Source organism: Balaenoptera borealis (assembly GCF_965194805.1).
Source record: "Balaenoptera borealis genome assembly, chromosome: 2".
Classification (NCBI taxonomy): Eukaryota; Metazoa; Chordata; class Mammalia; order Artiodactyla; family Balaenopteridae; genus Balaenoptera; species Balaenoptera borealis.
The window spans coordinates 14,744,040-14,765,084 of record NC_138867.1 but is presented as its reverse complement, the minus strand read 5'-3'; the positions used below and the strand labels follow the sequence as shown (position 1 = coordinate 14,765,084).

Here is a 21,045-nt window from a genome sequence, read left to right as displayed (position 1 = left end):
CATCCTTTCACCTGTTTGTTGGCAATCTGTATATCTTCTTTGGAGAAATGTCTGTTTAGGTCTTCTGCCCAGTTTTGGATTGGGTTGTTTGTTTTTTTGTTATTGAGCTGCATGAGCTGCTTGTAAATCTTGGAGATTAATCCTTTGTCAGTTGCTTCATTTGCAAATATTTTCTCCCATTCTGAGGGTTGTCTTTTGGTCTTGTTTATGGTTTCCTTTGCTGTGCAAAAGCTTTTAAGTTTCATTAGGTCCCATTTGTTTATTTTTGTTTTTATTTCTATTTCTCTAGGAGCTGGGTCAAAAAGGATCTTGCTGTGATTTATGTCATAGAGTGTTCTGCCTATGTTTTCCTCTAAGAGTTTGATAGTGTCTGGCCTTACATTTAGGTCTTTAATCCATTTTGAGTTTATTTTTGTATATGGTGTTACGCCCTTGATACTTGGTCACCCTTAATATCTAACCAAATCCCTCATGTCTCACCATCCCCTAGGTAATAGCTGATCACCGTGGCCTGCCTTCAGCAAGAATTCTGTTAGGTCAGTTTAGCAAGGAGTTAACCTACCCCTCTTAATAATTTTCTCTCCACTCACGAACCCCACCCATTTCTTAGCCATTCATGCTAATTTTGTCCTGTAACCTCCAATAGAGGGAGGGTCCCTCCTCTTGTCTCTGAAAGTTCCAGAGCCTCAGTCAACGCTGCCGTAGGAGAGATGGAAAAAACCAAAACTCTTAGGCCGATGATTGTGTGAAGAGAAAAAAGGGCATTAAGGGAAGTGGACATTTAGCTTTGAAATGGCAGTTATTTTCTTAGGCCGTAATACTGTACGATTAAAACCACAAGAGAGAATAAAAATGTTCACTTAAAGTCTACTACTAAAATTAAATGCATACAAAGTTTGAAAGAGTATGGGTATAAGAGAACTTAAACCGTGTACGTGTCTGGCCGTGTGTATGCACTTTTGCCAGAATGAGTGGGTTCTGCAGGCTGTTCGGCTGGAGGGATGAAAAGAGCCCTCCACTCCTGCGCTGGAGGCTGTTCCTGGCGCTGCCCCCAGCAGGTCACCTGACTTTGCTGGGCCCCCGTTTCAGCGTCTGAAAATCTTGGATGGCTTTCGTGGCCCTCGGGGTCTTTCCCACGGCTGTATTCTGTGAGTCCTTAAATTTGGGATGCCCAGTGGGCTTCTGGTCAGGGATGATGAGGGAGCCCTTGGCACCCTAAACCCCCCGCCGGACCGAAGGTGTCACTGGAGCGAGGAAGCCACCCACTGTGTCCTACACCTGCCTTTGTTATCTGTGCCATCCTGTTTTCCCTCCTTGTCCTTGGGAATTTCAGAAGTTAACACAAACATATCTAAAGGGGAATTTATGGTTGGAGCAAGTAATTTTAAAATGCATGAAGGCGTGCTTAAAGGAAGTATTTTTAAAGGAAACATTTTATGGTAGTAATGGGTAATTCATCTCTCACACCGATCAGTTAATTGTCCTTTAAAACTGAGAGGCAGGTTTCAGGGATACAGTAGTCTGGTCTGTAGTCATCAGCAGCTAAGTTCAACAACAGCAGTACTCAGATATTCAAGAAGTAGTATAAGAGAAGCTTAAAAGAATAAAAAAGGTAAAATTAATGGGATAGGATTGTTAGAACTGAGAATTAGATCATAGAATTAGCACTGTTGTTGGTCAAGGGAAATAGAGGTGGTAAAATATTCTCATGGATGATATTTTCAGCGTCTCAACTTTTCACTTCATTAGGCCTGGAATTTCTAACAAGACAGCACATTGCTCCAACCCTGAGAGGCTCGGGCACACCCTGATCTTCAGAACTCTGCTTATGACTGTTTTCTTTCAAGGTCAACAGTATTTGAGTTACGTGTTTGAGTATCTGCAGCAACTTACTCTTAGACTTTGAAGTCTAGAACTTTAGCTCTTCTGTGGAATATTAAAGAATTGTCACGAATTGCGACAGGCATGTGCTACAAAATAGCTAACAGTGCCTCAGAGAAAGATAATATTTGTTTAGAATCTTCAATTTTTTAATGCTCCAGAAATCACTTTAACACATATAAATGTAAAGTATACATTGAATATAGAGGTAATGCTAGGATTAGCTATTACTAATCCTGTGACAATGGAACACACACTTTAAAAAGAAAAGTGAGAGGGTAAGCTGGGACAAAGTAAGAGAGTGGCATGGACATATATACACTACCAAATGTAAGATCGATAGCTAGTGGGTAGCAGCTGCATAGCACAGGGAGATCAGCTCGGTGCTTTGTGACCACCTAGAGGGGTGGGATAGGGAGGGAGACGCAAGAGGGAAGAGAGATGGGATATATGTATATGTATAGCTGATTCACTTTGTTATAATGCAGAAACTAACACACCATTGTAAAACAATTATGCTCCAATAAAGATGTTTAAAAAAAAAGTGTATTCTTTTTTTAATGTTTTTATTTATTTATTTTATTTTTAATTAATTTTTATTGGAGTACAGTTGTTTTGGAATGTTGTGTTAGTTTCAGGTGTACAGCAAAGTGAATCAGTTATACATATACATCTATCCACTCTTTTTTAGATTCTTTTCCCATGTAGGTCTTTACAAAGTATTCAGTTGAGTTTCCTGTGCTATATAGTAGGTTCTTATTAGTTATCTATTTTATATGTAGTAGTGTGTATATGTCAATCCCAATCTCCCCCCCTCCTTTCTCCTTTGGTAACCATAAGTTTGTTTTCTACATCTGTGACTCTATTTCTATTTTGTAAATAAGTTCATTCGTACCATTTTTTAAGATTCTACATGTAAGCAATATCATATGACGTTTGTCTTTCTCTGTCTGACATACTTCACTCAGCATGACAATCTCTAGGTCCGTCCAAGTAGCTGCAAATGGCATTATTTTGTTCTTTTTTTATGGCTCAGTAATATTCCATTGTATATATGTACCACATCTTCTTTATCCATTCATCTGTTGATGGACATTTAAGTTGCTTCCATGTCCTGCCTATTGTAAATAGTACTGCAATGAACATTGGGGTGCATGTATCTAAGAAAAGTATTTTGTTTCTTAATAATTAGATCTTGCTTACAGCCTTACTTAACTTTCCCAATCAGGAAAAAAAAAATGATTTCAAGTTTTTCTGCAAAGTTTTCAGGTTATATTCCTAAAGGGATCTCAGTAATGTTTCATCCAGCTTTTTTGAAAGCAAGAAGTGAAGTGATTTCTGTCCTGCTATTACAAGTTGCAGGGAATGAGGGTACCTGGTGATTGATGACTCGTACATAATGATGGGCCAAGCTATCAGAACATCTCAGGCCCACAGCTCGGCCACATTCCAATGTCAGGCTGGTCCCTGATGACAGAGGGAAGGCCCTCGGAAGAAACCGTGTTGCCCAAAGGAACACATGGACTCATATTTGTGTGCTTACTTCAGAGTTGAGAAATCTAGATGACCCAAAGGAAGATTTTCTTGCAAAACAATATCCCTCCAAACACAATTGTTTATTGGCATTTTCCCCCCTTTTTTTGGTGAGTAAGGGATCTTTTTGCTGAGTGGCTAAGCATTTCCAGAACAAACAAGCCTCTCAGCTCTCGCGGTCCTGCCCACTTTGCTCTCCAACCCTTCAGCCCCTCCTGTGAGTTGGAGATCTGATAGCCCAGGCTGAAGTTTCCAGCTCGCCGCCCTTTGGGGGTGCCTTGTCATGCCAGGAAAAAGCAGGAAATAGAAAGGGTAGGCTGGCTTAGGTGAAGTCATCCTGGTAAAGGTTAATAGCTGGATGGTGACACCTCCTCACAGGACTGGAGCGAAAAAGCTGGGCAGCTGGGCAGCGCTTGCTCCCAGCTGCCTGTCACGGTCCTGGGAGCAAGAGGTGACCTATTTATTTTTAGAAGGGGACAGTCATAATAGCCCGGCTCCTAGCTTCATTCAAGGCAGGCGGGGGCTTTGGGAGTTTGTAAACACCTACTTTCTGAGTAGGGGAGGAGAGCTTTACTCCAAAAAGAGAAGAACTTGACTACTGGGGTTTTCCCCTCCGGATAGTCATCGTTAGCGTGGAGAAGAAACTGTCGTAGCACAGAAGAGCTGCAGCCTTCTCTCCACTGCGTTATTGTTTTCAAAGGGCAGAAATGCCTGAAGGTGAGGACTTTGGATCAGGCAAAAGGTAATTATGATATACATTTACTTTTTCTTGAGTCTATTTCATTTGCTGGTTATCTTTCTAAAAAATACTGTGACTAATTTAGAAGGTAGTTGAAATTAGAATTTAAAAAGGAGTGCAATCCCTTAATTCCAGGAAATAGAATTTTCTTTAGCATGAAGAGAGAGACATAAAATTAACTGAATATACCCGTAGAAACATATGCCAGTAAGTGTTTTTCTTGAGTGAGGAAGTGACGGCCCGAAATTATCAAGAAGTGCTTCTTCCTACACCCTGTAAAGTCTACTTGAGTTTTTTCATGTTTGATTTTTAACTTAAGATGGTAGTTGTTAGAAATCTAAGCTAGTAAACATTTTGTAAATTGCTTGCATTTTAAAGACTTGAACATTTCTAAAGGTTAATAGTTAGACCAATATACCCGTTCTGGTATTAACAATACTTTTTTTTTACCATAGATCTTATCTTTGAAAATGTGATCATTGGGCCCCCATATGCAGTACATTAATTGTATTAATGTTTTATTAATATCTGTCTCTAAGAAAGGGGGATAGAGACGGGAAAGGAAGCAGGCAGTTATTTCTATTAATGTGAGCACAACTTGTGTCCATATTGGAAGTTTCCATTTCTAGCCCCATTGCTGTGTTAACAAAATTTATATAAATTGGTGTCACTTGAATTCTAATTAGGGTCATTGAAATTCAGATATGAAGATGTAGAAAGAAAGTTGTTTAAAAAAAGGATAAGAGGTTATTCCCAATTTTATTGTCAAAGAAAGTGGAAACTGGTAACTCTCTAGGAACAGGAATACCACAATTTTTTTTGTCCTTGTATAAGCATTCCTTTTCAGCCATGGTTGTATGGTGTGTTTGTGTGTGTGTGTGTGTGTGTGTGTGTGTGTGTGTGTGTGTTGACTATAATCAGTTGTAATCATGTCCTTAAAAGCTACTTTTCTCTTTAGTTTTCTAGTTTTCATTTTCTTCCAAATTCCTTCCCCATCCATCAAAGGGGACGTTAAGTTCACATTTAATTGAATAATGAAAGAACTTTCTATATAAAATGAGACATTAAATCAAGTGCTTGAAGATGACATTCACACAAGTGCCTAGATTTAGGACATGGACTAATTAAATAGTTGAGGAAACACTTTCAGAGAATTTTAGATGTCAGTCTTGGTTTGAGATGATGGGTGATCTACCAGTATTGTACGTATCCCCCTTATGACATTTGAACATTTCTGAAAGCAGGACTTTCTCTTTTTCACTTTACATCATGGCATTCCCACCAACTCTCTGCATAGAATTTTGCACAGAATAGGCACTTTTATAAATACTTGTGAATGGAATGTATTTATAAACCATTTTTAACACCTGCAGTAAATATCTAGGGGGCCTGATCATTTTAGAGACTGAAGGGAGAGACTTGGCAGAAATATAATAAAGGTTGCCTTAATGAAATGGAACGTTCCCACAATTAAATTAAATCATAATTAATTGTGGGTAATTATAAATATTTTGAACAAGTAGTTTATGATGTAAACTAAACAAACAAAAGTTTTTTTCTAAGAATGTTTTACCTGTTACAAGATAAACAGACAAGGAGAATAAATAAATAAATAAATACACACACACACACACACACACACACACACACACAATATACACATATCTAATAATAATAATTATTATTACCAAAGACTAATAACTTGCTGAAAGTGGGAAACGCCCTCTCACTCCTTTGAAGTAAGCTACCCCTGCCTCACCTTTTTTGTTCTGATGAGATAACTCCCAGCTCTCAACAGTTGGTAGTTTTCTATGGAATATACTTTGCTCCATACATTTGTTTGTTTTTTTCAATATCTGTGCAGAAAGTTAGAAAGGGAACCCCAGACAGGGGGAACATTTAGAGCCAGGCTAAAAGTAAAATATTACATTTGAGAGGGAATCTTACTCTTGCTAAATTTGAGATGATTACATGCCATTGGACACGTCCTTTGGGGCCACATCTAAGAGAGAAATAACTATTATTATCAGTCTCGAATCTGCTGGCCAAACGTGTTTTTCAAGCTTGATTGCAGCCGGTTCTGGGTGAGTCCCACGTTCAGGCTTCTTCCTGTTACTTTAGTCCCATTTTGGAATTTGCTGAATCAAATTGCTCTGTAACGGGCAGTGAGCGAAATCTGAACTTAATCAGTGGAAAGCAAATGACGGGAGGCTTCGATAGGGTATCCGGGTGCGTGCTTAGGGTACCTCACGGGCTGGCTGCTTCGTGTGCTGTGGTCCAGTGGCCCCGACGCACCATTTCATATTCACCAAGTGGACGAACGTGAAGACAGCTGCCTGGGGGGCGGGGGGAGGCGGAGGAGAGACCCTCCTCCTTGCTGTTTATCTCGTTGCCAGTAATAAACGCTCTTGGTAAGAACCTCCAGAGACTCCGCGCCAGTGTCATGGTCAGGAGGTGAGGGGAGAGGGTGTGAGAGAATGCCATTCTGACGCCGGGTAAGGAAGGCAGAAAGCCAAGCAGGAAGCATCGGGTGCCAAAGAAGAAGGAAGAAAGTAGGGGCCGCAACCGGGGAGGCAGACAGGATCAAGAAATACGAGGAGAATCGTCCCCTGGCCAGGGGCCTGGCTCCCTCGGTTTCTCATCCCGCCTGCCACCTCATTTTGCACCCCACCTTGGATGCAGCAGGTGGGCCCTGGGATGTCTTCAGTAGCCCGATTTGCGGTGGCGGGGGGATGGGGACAGGTGAAACATCGTCCGGTCCAGCTGCCTTGAAGCGGGTGGATCCCAGGCTACCCGGACTTCGGAGACTATTACCCAAGGACAACGTGCAGTTTTAGCACTTAAGAAGCAAAATGTTGGCTGCTAATGCAGGGCTCTCTGAAGCTTGTTATTTGATGTCTCATACAACATAGTAAAGATGCAAAAGCTTGAAAAAGGCCACTGAGCCTTTAAAACTAACTCTGTAACAGCAGTCTCGGCTGCTCTGCCCTGCCCTGGAGTGGAGAGGTTGCCCTATATTTGGGCTCTGGATATACGAAGGGCGTTTGTATTTAAGAAAACCAAAGCTCTTTAAAAGCACACTGGCCTCTGTAGTATTTGGAAATGGCATTAGCAATCGCACTGAATTATATTCTTGGAAGGTTGAAAAGAAATTGATTTAAATGTATTCTTTAATCCAGATGTTTTAATGATTCAGGTTGGCCTGATTATGGGCTTAATTTCACCTTGTGGATGAAGCCTATGCTTTGATAGTACTATTTCTTTCATATATAAAGTGAGGCTAAGAAAAGCCTCACAGAGAAGTCTGACCAGCCCGCCCCAGCTCAGGCTTTGTGCGTCTGGACGTTCGGTCGAGATGGGTTCCCACAAACAAGCGTATTTCAGCTTTCATAGGCCTGCACAAGTCCTGCTGCCGTTGGTTTTGAAATAGGTACAGAGAGGTGAAGTGAATAAATAAGCCTGTGCAGACAGACACGTGTATCGTTACATGGTGGCGACGCACGAGGTGGGCTCGACACCCAGCAAGGTCAGTGTGGTCAGCACACAAGGAGAAGGGAGAAGCTGGCTGGAGGTGAGTGGGGGAGGTGTATGGGGACCCCTCATTGGGCCTTGTAGGCAGTGGTGTGTTGGTAAATGTCTAGCAACCAGCTCTCTGCTCTTTGGCATTCGTTGATTTCTGTGGTGTAACTACATCACTGTGGTCAATTTCAGGCCACCCACATGAGGTCAGTGAAAGCTGGGTTCAGAAGATATGGGAAAAACTGGTTCTTGCAAAGCCACAGGGGTCAGCCCCAGAACCCAAGTGATGCGGACTGCTGCAAGAGCTTGTGTTTAATTCGAAGTGTGCTCCAGCTTCTTCGTTTATATATCCCTAAGGCATGCTAGACATTCGGGAAAGGTTTGTCGAAGGAATGAATGATTTATTTTTCTTCCACCCTCTAATATGGTCGTGGAAAAATCTGTCTCAGGCATAGACAATGTTTACCACTTTTGAAATCCTACTTTGACCCAGATGGGCTAATATTTGAAATTGATTAAGAGCATGGAGAATAACGCAATCTATCCTTGTTGCAAGAGAGTGTGTTTAGTGTGAGATATCTTAATCACCAGTTAACAAGCAAGGTGCTTCCCAAACCCTTGTGGTTCCCCAGCAAGCTTCTGGTAATCAAGCCCTGTTAAAGCTCATTTCTATTTGATCAACACAGGGTGACTAATTCTTTGCCATCCCTAAAATGTGAGGAAGGTGTCTTTGCTTTCCAAAGCCAAAGGAGGGCTGCAGCTGCTGTGTGGTGGGCCACGGAGAGGTCTGTCCCAGGGCTGCCAAGAGAGACTGTCCCTGACAGAAGGACAGCCCCGCTCACGCAGGCTGCCCTGCTCCCAGCCTTTGGTCTCTTCATGGGCAAATCCATGTCTGGATCGACTTGGTGTCTCCTCACTATGGAAATCTGAGTCCCGCAGAAGGTATGTGAGGGCACAGGCTTGCTTACCTGAGGGTCAAATCTCATACACAATGGTGTTTTCCCACTAAAAGGTGTTATGACTGTCCATTGGGGGAAACAAAAATAGTGTAGAGAAAAATGAATATAAAGAAGAAAGGATCAAAATAAATAAAATAAAATTCAAGGAAAAAAGAAGAAGAAGAAGACAGGATCAATTGTAATCTTACTACCCTAAAAAAAGGATTATTATGTCTTGTCTTCTAGTACTTCTTTGGACAAATTTTCTTGGCAATGTTACAATAATTATATATGATACATACAATTCTGTATGCTGCTTTTTCATCTCATAAGCATTTCCCAATGGCATTAAACATTTGGGGAGCATTTTAATTTTATTTTATTTTGTTTTATTTTATTTTATTTTACTTTACTTTTTTATTTTATTTTATTTTATTTTATTCTAGCCACGCCCTGTGGCATGTGGGATCTTAGTTTCCCAGCCAGGGATCAAACTCACACCCCCTGCATTGGAAGCATGGAGTCCTAACCACTGGACCACCAGGGAAGTCCCCTGGGGAGCATTTTTAATGCCTACAAAATATGCTATCCTTTGGATTTTTCTACCTATATTAATATTACTCTATTATTCCAGATTGTTTTGCCACTTTAATTTTTCTCATTAGGGGAATCATTGAATCAAAGGGTATGAAGTATGAGCTGGCAGTTTCCTAAGGCCTGGGTCCAGAAACTGGCCAAGCATCATTTCTACCATGCCCTGTTGGTCAAGCAGCGAAAGAATACAGATTTGAGGGGAGAGGACATGAACGCCTTTTTTCCTGAAGAACGTCAATGAATTTTGGGGCTTTATTTTAAAACTACTAGAGAGGGGGGCTTCCCTGGTGGCACAGTGGTTGAGAATCCACCTGCCAATGCAGGGGACACAGGTTTGAGCCCTGGTCCAGGAAGATCCCACATGCCGTGGAGCAACTAAGCCCGTGAGCCACAACTACTGAGCCTGCACTCTAGAGCCCACGAGCCACAACTACTGAAGCCCACGCACCACAACTACTGAAGCCCACGCACCACAACTACTGAAGCCCACGCACCACAACTACTGAAGCCCATGTGCCTAGAGCCCGTGCTCCGCAACAGGAGAAGCCACCGCAATGAGAAGCCTGCATGCAGCAGTGAAGACCCAACGCAGACAACGATAAACTAATTAAAAAATAAATAAATAAAACTACTAGAGAGAGGAAAAAAATGTTTACTATTTGTTTTTATAAAATTTTATCACTTATCGTTTGGAAGGATATTGATGGTAAAACTTACCACCTGGCTCCTTCTCCTGTTTTTAAAAAAACTTGCAGACCAGTGTGACATCTCTTCCTAACAGAGGAATGCCCCAGTGGTCTTGATGAATATACTTATTTATATAGAATAACTTCCTAGTTAGTTGAAGCTCACGTCTTTAGGCATAAACACCTAACTATTTTAACTATTCTGTAGAGTGACTGCAGACATGGTCTGTGGAATGTTGCAAAGCTGTTTCCAATCCTGGCTGCAAATCCCAACCTCACCATTGACTAGCTGGGTGGCCTCTCTGAATTTCATTTTGTTATCAATAAAATGGGGATAATAATACTTCCTTTATAGGTTTGTCCTATAGATTAAATATGGTAATCCACATTAAATATTTAGCTTAGTGAATGGCTCATAGTAAGTCCTCAAAAAATAGTTAATAATAATAATACTTACATAAGTTATATACTTCCTTAGCAGCACAGAATATATGATAATACGGAGGATATTCAGTATGTGCAATCCATCCACTCTCTAGATGGTGGGCTCAACCATGGGTGTGTACAGAGTTGGTGCATTCCGTTGGTTTGGTCTAGATGGTCTGTTTGGATAGGGCCACAAGGGTTGTGTGTTTGGTTCACATTGTTTTGATCCTTCCTGGAATTGATTTAACCAAAGTGAGCACGGGTGTCATGCCAGTGATGTGTGTTGAGTCAGAGTATTTACCCCTTCTCTGGGGAACAAGGATGTCTGCCCAATGCCTCCGACAGTGAGCTGAGTACCCACAGGAGGGAGTTCATGGCACATGTTGTCTCTTGTCTAATTGGTTTGTTTTAATCTTATGGGCACCGTGAATCTTCTAAATGATCATATTTCTATCTCTGATTTAGCCATTTGGAGGTAAAATTACAGCTCCCTTCTAGATAGTAAATGGGACCCTCTGGATGCACTTCTGAATGCTCTTCTTCCCCTGGGCTTTCCTATTTTCTCTCCCATCAGGCCTTTTAGCCTCGTTCCTTGGTAGGGCCACCACCCCCTTGGTGGCAGGGGATGTGTACAAGGCATCCAGCTGAGAGGGCCAGTGGGGGATTGACGTCCATCCCAGGCTCTACCCCCAAGCCCTGTGCCCTCGGGAGGGGCTGCATCTCCTGGACAAGGTGCACCATTTTGCACAAATACATCCTGTGACTAATAGGCTCTGCTCCCCGAGGTGTTTATTTTATCCCCGTTATCTATGTACTTTGATAAGCGACGACTTCAAGCCCTTTCTGCCCCAGAGTGAGATAAAGTGATTACCAAGAGGATACCCACGGCCGCAGGCAAATCCAATGTATACATCTGTATGAAGAAACAGAAAATGAAGTGTCCCGCTCACCTAGTTTGAAACTTAAGACAAGGGAACAAAATGCGATTCAATTCTAGAGAAGGTCAGTTATAGGCTGGAGTTAAGGTGAAAGAAATTCAACGCCTGCATGTTGTGTTTGAGAAAACGGGGCATCAGCTTGCAGTGTTTAAAGGAAGGTTGCTTTGAAAATCAGAAATTTTCTTCAGTAATCACACTTCTCTTTCAACTGAAGTCAAGGGATTTCAGTTGGTTTCTGGGGCTGGTTGGCCACATGGCAGCTTAGTAAGAATGTATAATAAGAACCAGCCCAAAGTCAGAGGAAAGACCTTCAGGCAGAAGTGAGTTAAAACTCTGTTTGTGTTTCTTCAGCCGTTCTTGTGAAACCGCCAGTGAACTCTGAATAGGAAGATAGACACGACCTCCTTGGGGGGGGGGGGGTCCTGGCTTCTGGCTCTTTGGCCAGAGTAACCTCATCTCATCCAGTGTTTTGCGAGTGAGATGATCAGGCAGGACGTTTCTACCTGAACTTTTTTCTGATTTCTCTCTCATCCTCTCCTGCATCCGTTCTCTCTCTTACATCTTTCCCCTGGTGCCTTCACACCAGGAACTGCTTTCTCACCCGTGGTACCCGCCACCTCTGGATCCCACACTGGCAAAGGCGGGGGGATAAACCTGGATGTAGCAACACATGGCAACGCATCCAGGTCACAAAGTGTCCTGATGCAGACTTTGGGAAACAGTGGGGTAGCGAGTGTCCTGGCTGTTCCTGGGAGACGCACACAAGCTCAGTGCTCAAGAGGACAGATGTGTTACCCTTGGGAGGAGACTCCCGTGAGCCTTCCAGGCCAGAACACACTGTCCCCCCGCCCCACCGCCAACAGCCTCATTTTTGCAGGATCAGCCTGCCCTGAGCGTGATTGTCACCCACTGGGACAGTGCCACCGAGGGCTATTAAAGGTGTTGCCCTGTGGCTTCAGCAGCCTCTGGGGAGGGATCACGAGACGGCAGAGTCTTCCTCTTGGAGGGGGGCTGCAGTTGTGAGTGCCTGATAGGGAAAGAGGTGAGGGCGAGGTCGGACCCCCAGATGCCTCCTCTCCCCCGTAACTGTGATTTGTGATGGGTTGCTCTGTTTCCAGGGTGGAGACTGGTCCTCCAGAGCTGGGCAGACACCCACTTGTGGTAGTGCTTAAGACGTGTCACATAGTAATTACCAGCGTGATGCAGCCTCTTAGCTAGCTGTAAACAGAAGGAGCAGCTGTGCACCAGTATTATCCTGTGACTCAGGAAGTGACATCTCCTGGTGGGGTTTTAGTTGAACTCTAAGCAAGTGTTTTATTTTTGAAAGGAAAACAAGCCCATCTATCAGGGGATCATCTTCACATTATGCCTATAGAAATTATACCTATAAACTTCATCTTCAGACAAGATGAGGGGATTACAAATGTGTTTCTATATTTTTGGAAATTACTAGTATCTACTACTGAGAGTATTCTATGCAGGGCTCACTAATTATGTGTCATATGTATGTTTAAACGTGGCTCTCTTCTCAAAGAAATTAACTCAGTGTTTCTGGAGTAGCTTGTAACGTAAGTGGTGGATAACCTTCCTTCCAAAGTAATTAAACTGAATGTGAATTCTAAATAGTCATAATTTCCCCATTTTGTAATACTTTAAAAACTTCCTTTTAGAAGCGTATTTGTTTGTATGAAGGAAGACTTTGAGACGTAGATTTCGTAATAAAAGGAATACACACATCAATAGATTATAAACCTAGAATTAATCGACTTGCTTGCTGAAACAAGAGGAGATTTGCTCAGTAAACTAAGATATGACAAATGTTGGCAGCGACAATAAAGGAAGTAATTGATAATCCCTTTTTTGGGCACAGCAGAGGGGAAAATGGGAGACGGTTTGTTCCATAAGGTAACTGTTGAAGGTTTGATGGCAGATAATGTCTTTCTTTCATGCCAACTCCTATAAACTGGAAATGGTGCCTGGAGCTCTCATAGGGTTGTGAGGCCTTATCAGGAAGGTTCTGGAAAGAGTGTGATGGTCTGCCATACCTGGGGAGGGTGGTTATGTGGGTGAAGCCCACTGTACCAGGGTAAGAAGTCGGGGTGGGAGGTGGAAGGGGTGGGGTATAATCTTTGTTTATTTAGATAAACTTTGAAAGACCCTAAAAATTTTCAGTGACATTGATGGCACCTTGACTTTTCCCCCTCCATTAGATACCAATGTTCTGAAGCTTGAGACCTTAGCAACTCTACCCAGGAAAAATCTGAAAGTTAGATGCCTTTTGCTAAAACCTGGATAAACTTTTAGGGCAAGGACTATTTTAAGATCAGAGGAAACCTTTCTCATTCTAATACTTGACAAGTCAAATCTGGCATACAACAGCTTCACCAGCAATGTGACAGGAAATTGTGTGCTTATGTCTCATGTGTTACTGGCAAAAGGACTATTTTTCTAACCACAGGCTTGGGAGGCTGGTGGGTTGGAGCTGGAAAGACCTGGGTCCAAATCTGGGTTTTCTTGGTCGTGTCTGCTTTCTCATCTGAAAACGGGAGGATTTTATCCACATTGTCTGATTGTTGTGAGGATTAGAGAGAATATTATAAAGCTCCGAATGTAGTTCCTGGCCCTTGGTACATGCACAGTAAGTGAAAGGTGTCTTTAGACCAAAAGCTCTTTGAATGGTTCCCGGTTGGCTTGCTGGGCTAATCAGTGATCCCCGTCACCGCTGTATAACCATACGGCTGAAGCCCATGACACCCTGAACCCAGCAGGTCAGTGCAGCCCAGAGGCCAAGTCCACCCCACAGCCCGTTTTTATAAATCAAATTTTGTTGGCACACATCACGCTCTTCCATTTGCACGTGGTCTATGGCTGCCCTCACGCTATAATGGCAGAGTTGACTACATGGACTGTATGGCCAGCAGAGAGCAAAATATTTGCCCTCCGGCCCTTTAGAGAACACGTTTGTCTCCCCGACTCTAGTGTAGAACCGCTTCCAGCATTTGAGTCGTGTGCTTACTGAGTCGGAGCGTTCATTCTCAAATCTCTTAAGGCCCATTGTCATTGCTACGGTAATTGCATAATTTTAATGATAAGTTGTGTAAACTGATGAAATAAGAGATCAAAAGGAGGATTGTTGTGGGAGCCTCTACTGGTTGTTCCCACATACTCGACTTCCTTTCCTTGGATAGTAGACTCTCAAGTTTCAGCCCGATGATGGCCACCAGCAATTGAATTACATTTCCTAGGTTCCCTTGCAGACAGGCATGGCCGCGTGACTGCATTCCAGCCAGTGGGAGGTGGGTGAAAGCTTTGCATGCAACTTGCAGGCCATGACTTCAAAGGGAGAGGGAGTGCCCTCTGCTTCCTTTTTCCCCTCCCTGCTGGCTGCAGTGGTCCATGGGATGACTGTGTGATTTGAGAATATGGAGCTTCAAGACGGAAAGAGCCTGGGTCTTCAACATTGTAGAGATCCTGTGTCAGCCCTGAACCACTATGCTCTGTCCATGAGGGAGAAATGAAGTGCTCTCTCATTTAAACCCATCACTTAGACCTTTGATACAACAGGCAAACTTATATCTTAATACATACAGTTGTTTATCCCTAAGAAAACTGTTGAATGTATTAGGAAGAATCAGTAAGGGCCAGTTGCTGATAAATAATGCTTTTTGAAAAAAGTGAACAAACAGCTAAAAAGGTTGGTGGGGGATAGGCATAAAAATTGAGAATGATCCTTTACGTGGGTTGTTTGATTCGTCATTAAATTCTTGCTCCTCTTTAAATAAATGAAACTAGAAATCATGAGTAATTCATGGGGATGTGTTTTATGCCAGAACGCCAATCTTTGTTGCAAGCCCTAACTCAACTGGAACTTTTATAACTCCCGCAGCACGTATTCATAAATTAATATTTATTGGATTGAGTTGACTGCCCCAAGGGTGTACTGCTTGGTTTCTTAGTCTCCAGTCAGCATTCAAGTTCTACCCTGAGTCTAAGAATATTCATGCCAATTACTCATTAATATGGTTGAGAATTAATCCCCTACACCAGCCCAGATAAGGGAATAGGAAAGTTATCGAATACTGAAAAAGCAGCTTAAAAGTGACCACTGTTTGCAACGGATAAAGATAGACTGTGATAGCTCTTTTAAACCCCATGATGAAAATCTAAGAAAGGAAGTTTAATGACTCTCAGGTAATTAGGCCCTGACAGTTAGGAGCGCCCATTGTTTCTGGTAAATTTGCCTTTACCTTCTAACCCCCATCTCTTTGGTCTCCTGCTCCACATTTCCAGTGAAATCATAGGTCCCTGCTTTGACCAGACACAGAATTTCAGGGGTCCAACTGACTGAGCCTGCAGAGGGCAGGCCAGCTGGGCATCTGCTCTGGCCTTGCAGTCCCCAGGGCCTGGAAATCAGCAACCCATTGTAAAGGAAAGATGAAATTCCTTATATGGCTTTAAGTTTCTCCATCACAGGACCTCAGATATTGACATTTTACATCTTTAATACCCTCACAGCCTCAGAAAATGGAAGCAGACTGGACCTTCTCAGCTTATGAGGAGGTCTGTTTGCTGGGAACCTCTTTCGGCCTGAGATCTGACACTTCGACATCAGTACTTGAAGGGTCACTGATAGCTACTGGCTGAGATTCTCTTTCCCATCAATACCACCAGGGATGTGTTAAGGGATATTGCCAGCTTTAAGTATTCCTCTCTCAAGTTAGTATCAATTTCTAAATGAACTCTTTATAGGAGAAGATAAATGTTTATTTCATAAAAGTAGAGGACGTATTTGGAGTTTTCCTAAATTCAGCCTTTTAGGTAAACGTGAGTGGATTATAAAATCCTTGAGCAGAAGACATCATTGATTATCGAATCCAGCAGCACTCAGCCCGGGGCCCATGGACCGTCTGAATTCCCGAGGTATTTTGAAGGAGGCCATTATCCAAAAACAGTTCATATCCGATCTGGTCCAGCTCCTTATTTTATAGACTTGAGAAACCCGAGTTCCGCCTGTGGACTCGCCAGGACAGCCTCCCAGGGGCTCCTGTGGCTGCCGTGCTACTGATGTGTGGCATTCTTCAGCATAATTTGTTAGAAGAACATTAATTTCATTTCCTCTTATGATTCCAAGGAGTCAGTTCAGAACAGAAGTCACAGAGTTGGTTCATTCCTGGCCTCTCGGACTATATATTCAAAGTGAACTTAATTTTTAAGTGAACTTAATCATATTCTTAGCGTCTGGGGTGTCTAGTGGCTGTGGTATGTACGGGGATCACTCAAATCATGTTGGCACTGGATAGTTTTGTTAAAGATTACATAGATTAGAAGGTATGGGCTTTGTAAGAGAAACAAAGGCAGGTATCTGTCTTTAAAAACAATTACCTTTTCTAGAACCCAACATTTTGATGAGCCATTTTTTCCATTTCTTGAAAATGCATTGTGGTAGCATGAGCTAGGGGGAAAAAAAAGCAAGAAGAATATACATAATAAATTAAGTTCTGATCAAAATACAATTCTAAACATAGAACATCTTTCAAGACAGTGATTAAAAGATATCTCTCTCTTTCAGTGCATGTTTAAAATAGTCATTGTGTTGTTTAATTATAGGTACTTTTCTTTGACCATTTGGCTCCATTGGTTCCCTTATGGCTGTGGTCAGTTCCCTGAAGACTCATTACCTTTGTGGCCCTCACCTAGGATGATGAACTCACAAGGAGCTCAGGATGAAATATTTAGCACCACTTAATTGATCAACTTAACTGGGTGGAGACAACCCTTGGCATGTCCAGGCCCAGTTAAATGCCATTTCACAGTAGTTTTGTCCTTGTGGTTCTGGATGGTTCTCACACGGGAAAAGTATTGGTTTGGCCAAAAGGTTCGTTCGGGTTTTTCCATACCATCTTATGGAAAAACCTGAACGAACTTTTGGCCAACCAAATAAATGATTAAGGTTGATCAAAGAGCTATTTGATCTTACTATATAGGCTCTTATCAAGTCTGTTTCATGTTAGTAAATTATAGTGTTGGGGAGGAAGGAATTTTCCTCTACCCTTCTAGGTTCTTCTGGCTGGTGTAAGAATTAAATTGACACGAGACAGATTAACAGGAGAAAAACAAAAGTTTAATAACGTGTACACACGGGAGAGACCTAGGAGAACAGAGTAACTCTCCAGTATGGCCAAAACCCTCACCTGAACTACCATCTTCAGCTAAAGACAAAAGAGGTGTTGAGGGTAGTGGTTTGGAACTTCAAAGGCTAGGAAGGCAATTGACATGGAGATAGAAAAGCAAATGTTTGGTAAGTAGAGGTTTGCTGGGCCAGGAAGAGACAGTGGGACACAGAGTGGGCTCTGAGCTCTAGGGCCTGCTGAGTTTCCCTCACCACACTCAGACCATATTCTTCGCAGATGTCTCTGCTGCTAGCTTGCTTCCTGGAACACGCCCTCTATCTGTTGATACATTATTTTAGGCAGTTAGGGGGAAGGTCAAAGTTTCTTCCTGAGTTTTTTGGGGCCTTGATTGTTTTTTTTTTAAAATTATTAGCACCTTTAATTATTATTTATTTATTTATTTGGCTGTGTTGGGTCTTCGTTTGTGCGCGAGGGCTTCCTCTAGTTGCGGCAAGCGGGGGCCACTCTTGGGCCTTGATTGTTTTCACCTCGAAATAATATGCATGCCAAAGAGACAACTTGGGGGGGCAAATTTTGCATCCCTACAATAGAGTACAAGCAGAACATGGGATAATAATACGTTCTATATGTGTATAAAAACAAGAAGGCATTTAAGATTTTACCGACTAGCCAATCCAGTCAACAGTGACGTAGAGGGAGAGGAGAAAGGGGTATGGATGTAACCGTGTGCCCCGGAGAGAGCTGCGGGAGTTGTGAACACACAGGCACCTGCCTAGGAGATCTGATTCAGTTGTCGGCGGCTTCCTGGAAATGGCTAGAAGATTGGGCAAGCAGATGATCTCCAATACGCCGGCTTGGCAGTTTACACACATAGAAAGCGCGTGTGGCAGCCGTTAGATTCTCCTGAACACCACGGACAGGAACTTGGACCCTGGGGACAGGTGTGAGTGTCTGCAAAAATGAAGGAGGATGGGGGAGATGGCGGGCACCTCTCTCACGGGCATAAGGTTCAGCCTAGATCATTCCAATCTCATTTACTTGCACTGAACTTCACTGCACAAGGGAATACGAATTTTTAAGAATAAGTTTCCCTCAGCGAATTTATAATATGAATGGAAATGAAATGTCAGAGGAACTCTTTAAGTAAGTGTTTGCAGGAACCCCTTCAGTCTTCAGGTATAAAATGCACAATGACGGTTATCGAGGTGGTGAGAAGTGCGCTGAAGGCAACTCCTTTTTAGTTAATTATCAGCCAGATTTTTTTTTTTTTTGCGGTTCTATGTGTATGAGAAAGTGGGGGAAATGCAATCCCGTAGAAACTCACTCTCTAAAGCAGACAGGCTCTATTAGTTACTTTTTAGAATTTTGTTTTCCTAAAGAAACTATCACTAGGAGAAATACGGTCTTTTGAAATTTGTCCTCACTCCACAGCGTCAGCCACTGCACCCCCTCCCTGGGCAAGAGATGCCTCCTCGGTAACCTGTGCCCAGATCCGCTTCTCCCTTGCCCCCCGCACGTACTCCTTTCTAGTTCGTGCCCTCCCCACTCCCAGATACATCCCCACCTTCCCGCCATGCTGCTGTTGAGTACTGCATTATTTACCATTAAAACATGCAGTATGCATACAGTAGCTTATTGTTAAACGTCTGCTTCCGAGGGAGGCCGACGGCCAATTTAGCGAGCAGTAAGACATCATAATGCGATTCTCATTTCTTTCCATGACTGACAACAGTGATCCTCTTGGTAAGGGTATGTTCCGATGCGGTCTTTAAAGGACTAAGGTGGGACTGTGGCCTGTGATTTAACAGTGTAGCGTTTTGAATAAATATCTCAATGACTGATAGTCACTGGCTCCAGGTTTGCCGTATTCCAAGGTACCCCCTTCAACACAAAGGCTGACAACAAATTCTCCCAACAAAATTAATTTTAATTGGCCTTCATTTGAAAAGCCCTCTGGAGGAACTTTATCATCGTTCAGTCTGTTTGGGTTGTATATACCTGTTCCAGCACGGTGTGATGGGTAAGAGCTCTCAAAAAACAGAATGAGGAACTATATTGTTAATGAAAAATTTTTGCCCCATAAGAAATACATTCTTCGGTATTGTCACAGAAGCTTAGGTTTCATGTAACGAGGCCAGAGGTAAAAAAAAAAAAAAAAAAAAAAGGCAGGGAGAGGACATTTCCTTTTGATTCCAACTGCAGTAAATCCTGGATGGTACTTCATTGGAAATTGTGGGTCCCAAACAGAATGCAAAAGAAAGGCTTATATCTGAATTAGCAAACTTGCTTTACAGGAACAATTTCTGTTTTCCTTGGGGAGTGTTTCCTGGTTCTCAGGTATTATCTGTCCTTCGGGGATAAAGTAGAAACCTTTTCTTCCCTCAGGGGTAGTGATTAAAGCAAATCTCCCTGTTCACAAATGAAAGGGTGTTTAATCTCCTGCAGGTCTCAAGTAGGAGCTTGTTCAGAGCTGGTAATGGAATTTAAATTGTTCATGCCCTGGGCTTATGAAAGTCTACTTGTTGAAAAGTTAACAAAATTGAAAACGCTGGAAAATAACTTCTACTGGCATCTGTTCACAGAAACTAGAATCATACAAGAAGTAACGTGATGGGCAGCTGAGTGCCAGGCTTCCAGATGATCTTGGTGGATTGGATAGTCGATAATCACTGCACCCAGGGAAGTGGCAGGGCAGAGACTGAGGTGGAAGGAAGAAAGGGGCAGTTGCACAACGTGACTGATCTCTAATTCATTTGAGACTTGGTATAAAAAGAACGAGAGAGCTCCAAATAAAACACCAAGTTGCCCAGAGGGAGGTGAGGCTCAGCTTCTCAGGGCAGGGAGAGCCAACACTCAGGTGGCGCCTCCTGGTCCCTGGCGGGGGGGAGAAGTTGTCCACGTGGTTAATTGGTCTGAAAAAGTGACAATTTCACATTGAGTGTTCTGTAATTTCTTAATCTTGTGTTTGCTTATTTAATCCTCCAGTTGACATATCTTATTTGCTTTGTCATGGTTCTAATTCTGTGAGTGTTTGCGCAGGGAAACAGGATCCCTGTTTTTATTTCGTTTCTCTGCCTACACGCGATCACACGCAAACACGCCTGCACGCGGAGGAACACGCCATGGATCCAGAGGATGAAGAACAATTCTAACACATCGCGCTCAGAAATGGTCAAATCTGTAACTGGAGACTGACTGACCTTTCTAAGAAAAATTATTCAGGAGTTAACATCAACAGATATTCACTACCAACAGAGGACATGAGACCATTAGTCACCAGCCGAGAATGACAGGGCGGCGAGGGCTCCCGGCCAAAGCATATTTATAGGTGCGATAGGTGAAGCAGCTGCTTGTCCCAGTTGCTAGGTGACAGCTTAGGTTATAACAAATCCCCTTTTACAAAAGTTTGTCAGTATGGGATGTTGACATTGTTAACTTTCTGTAAAATATGGTTTGGCTTCAATTTCCAATTCCTATGGATTAAAAATAAAATAAATTAGTGTAAAATAATGTATTTTCTCTGGAGGTACTTTGACGGTTCTTCTAAAGATCTTTGGAAATGGTTATTGCAATATTGAGTTCTTAAGGATATGGAAAATCTAAAAAGTGACCGGAAAGGGGTGTGTGTGTGTGTGAACGTGCACATGTGTTTGAGAGGAA

General features: G+C 42.6%; 1 protein-coding gene across 3 annotated transcripts in view; it reads left to right on the top strand.

The window, feature by feature from the left end:
* RETREG1 (reticulophagy regulator 1) overlaps positions 1-21,045 on the top strand; it is a 125,220-nt gene that overhangs the window by 83,648 nt on the left and 20,527 nt on the right. The window contains exons 1-2 of one of the 3 annotated variants that reach the window (XM_082380357.1): positions 4,009-4,156; positions 15,770-15,970. The exons of 1 other annotated variant lie outside the window; for it this stretch is intronic. Coding sequence is in view for 1 of the 2 variants with exons in the window: in XM_082380356.1 (XP_082236482.1) it covers positions 4,122-4,156 (35 nt within the window). In the remaining variant the exon portion in view is untranslated. Of the gene's footprint in view, positions 1-3,970; positions 4,157-15,769; positions 15,971-21,045 lie in introns of those variants that run through there. One more of the 3 variants, XM_082380356.1, reaches the window with a different exon arrangement.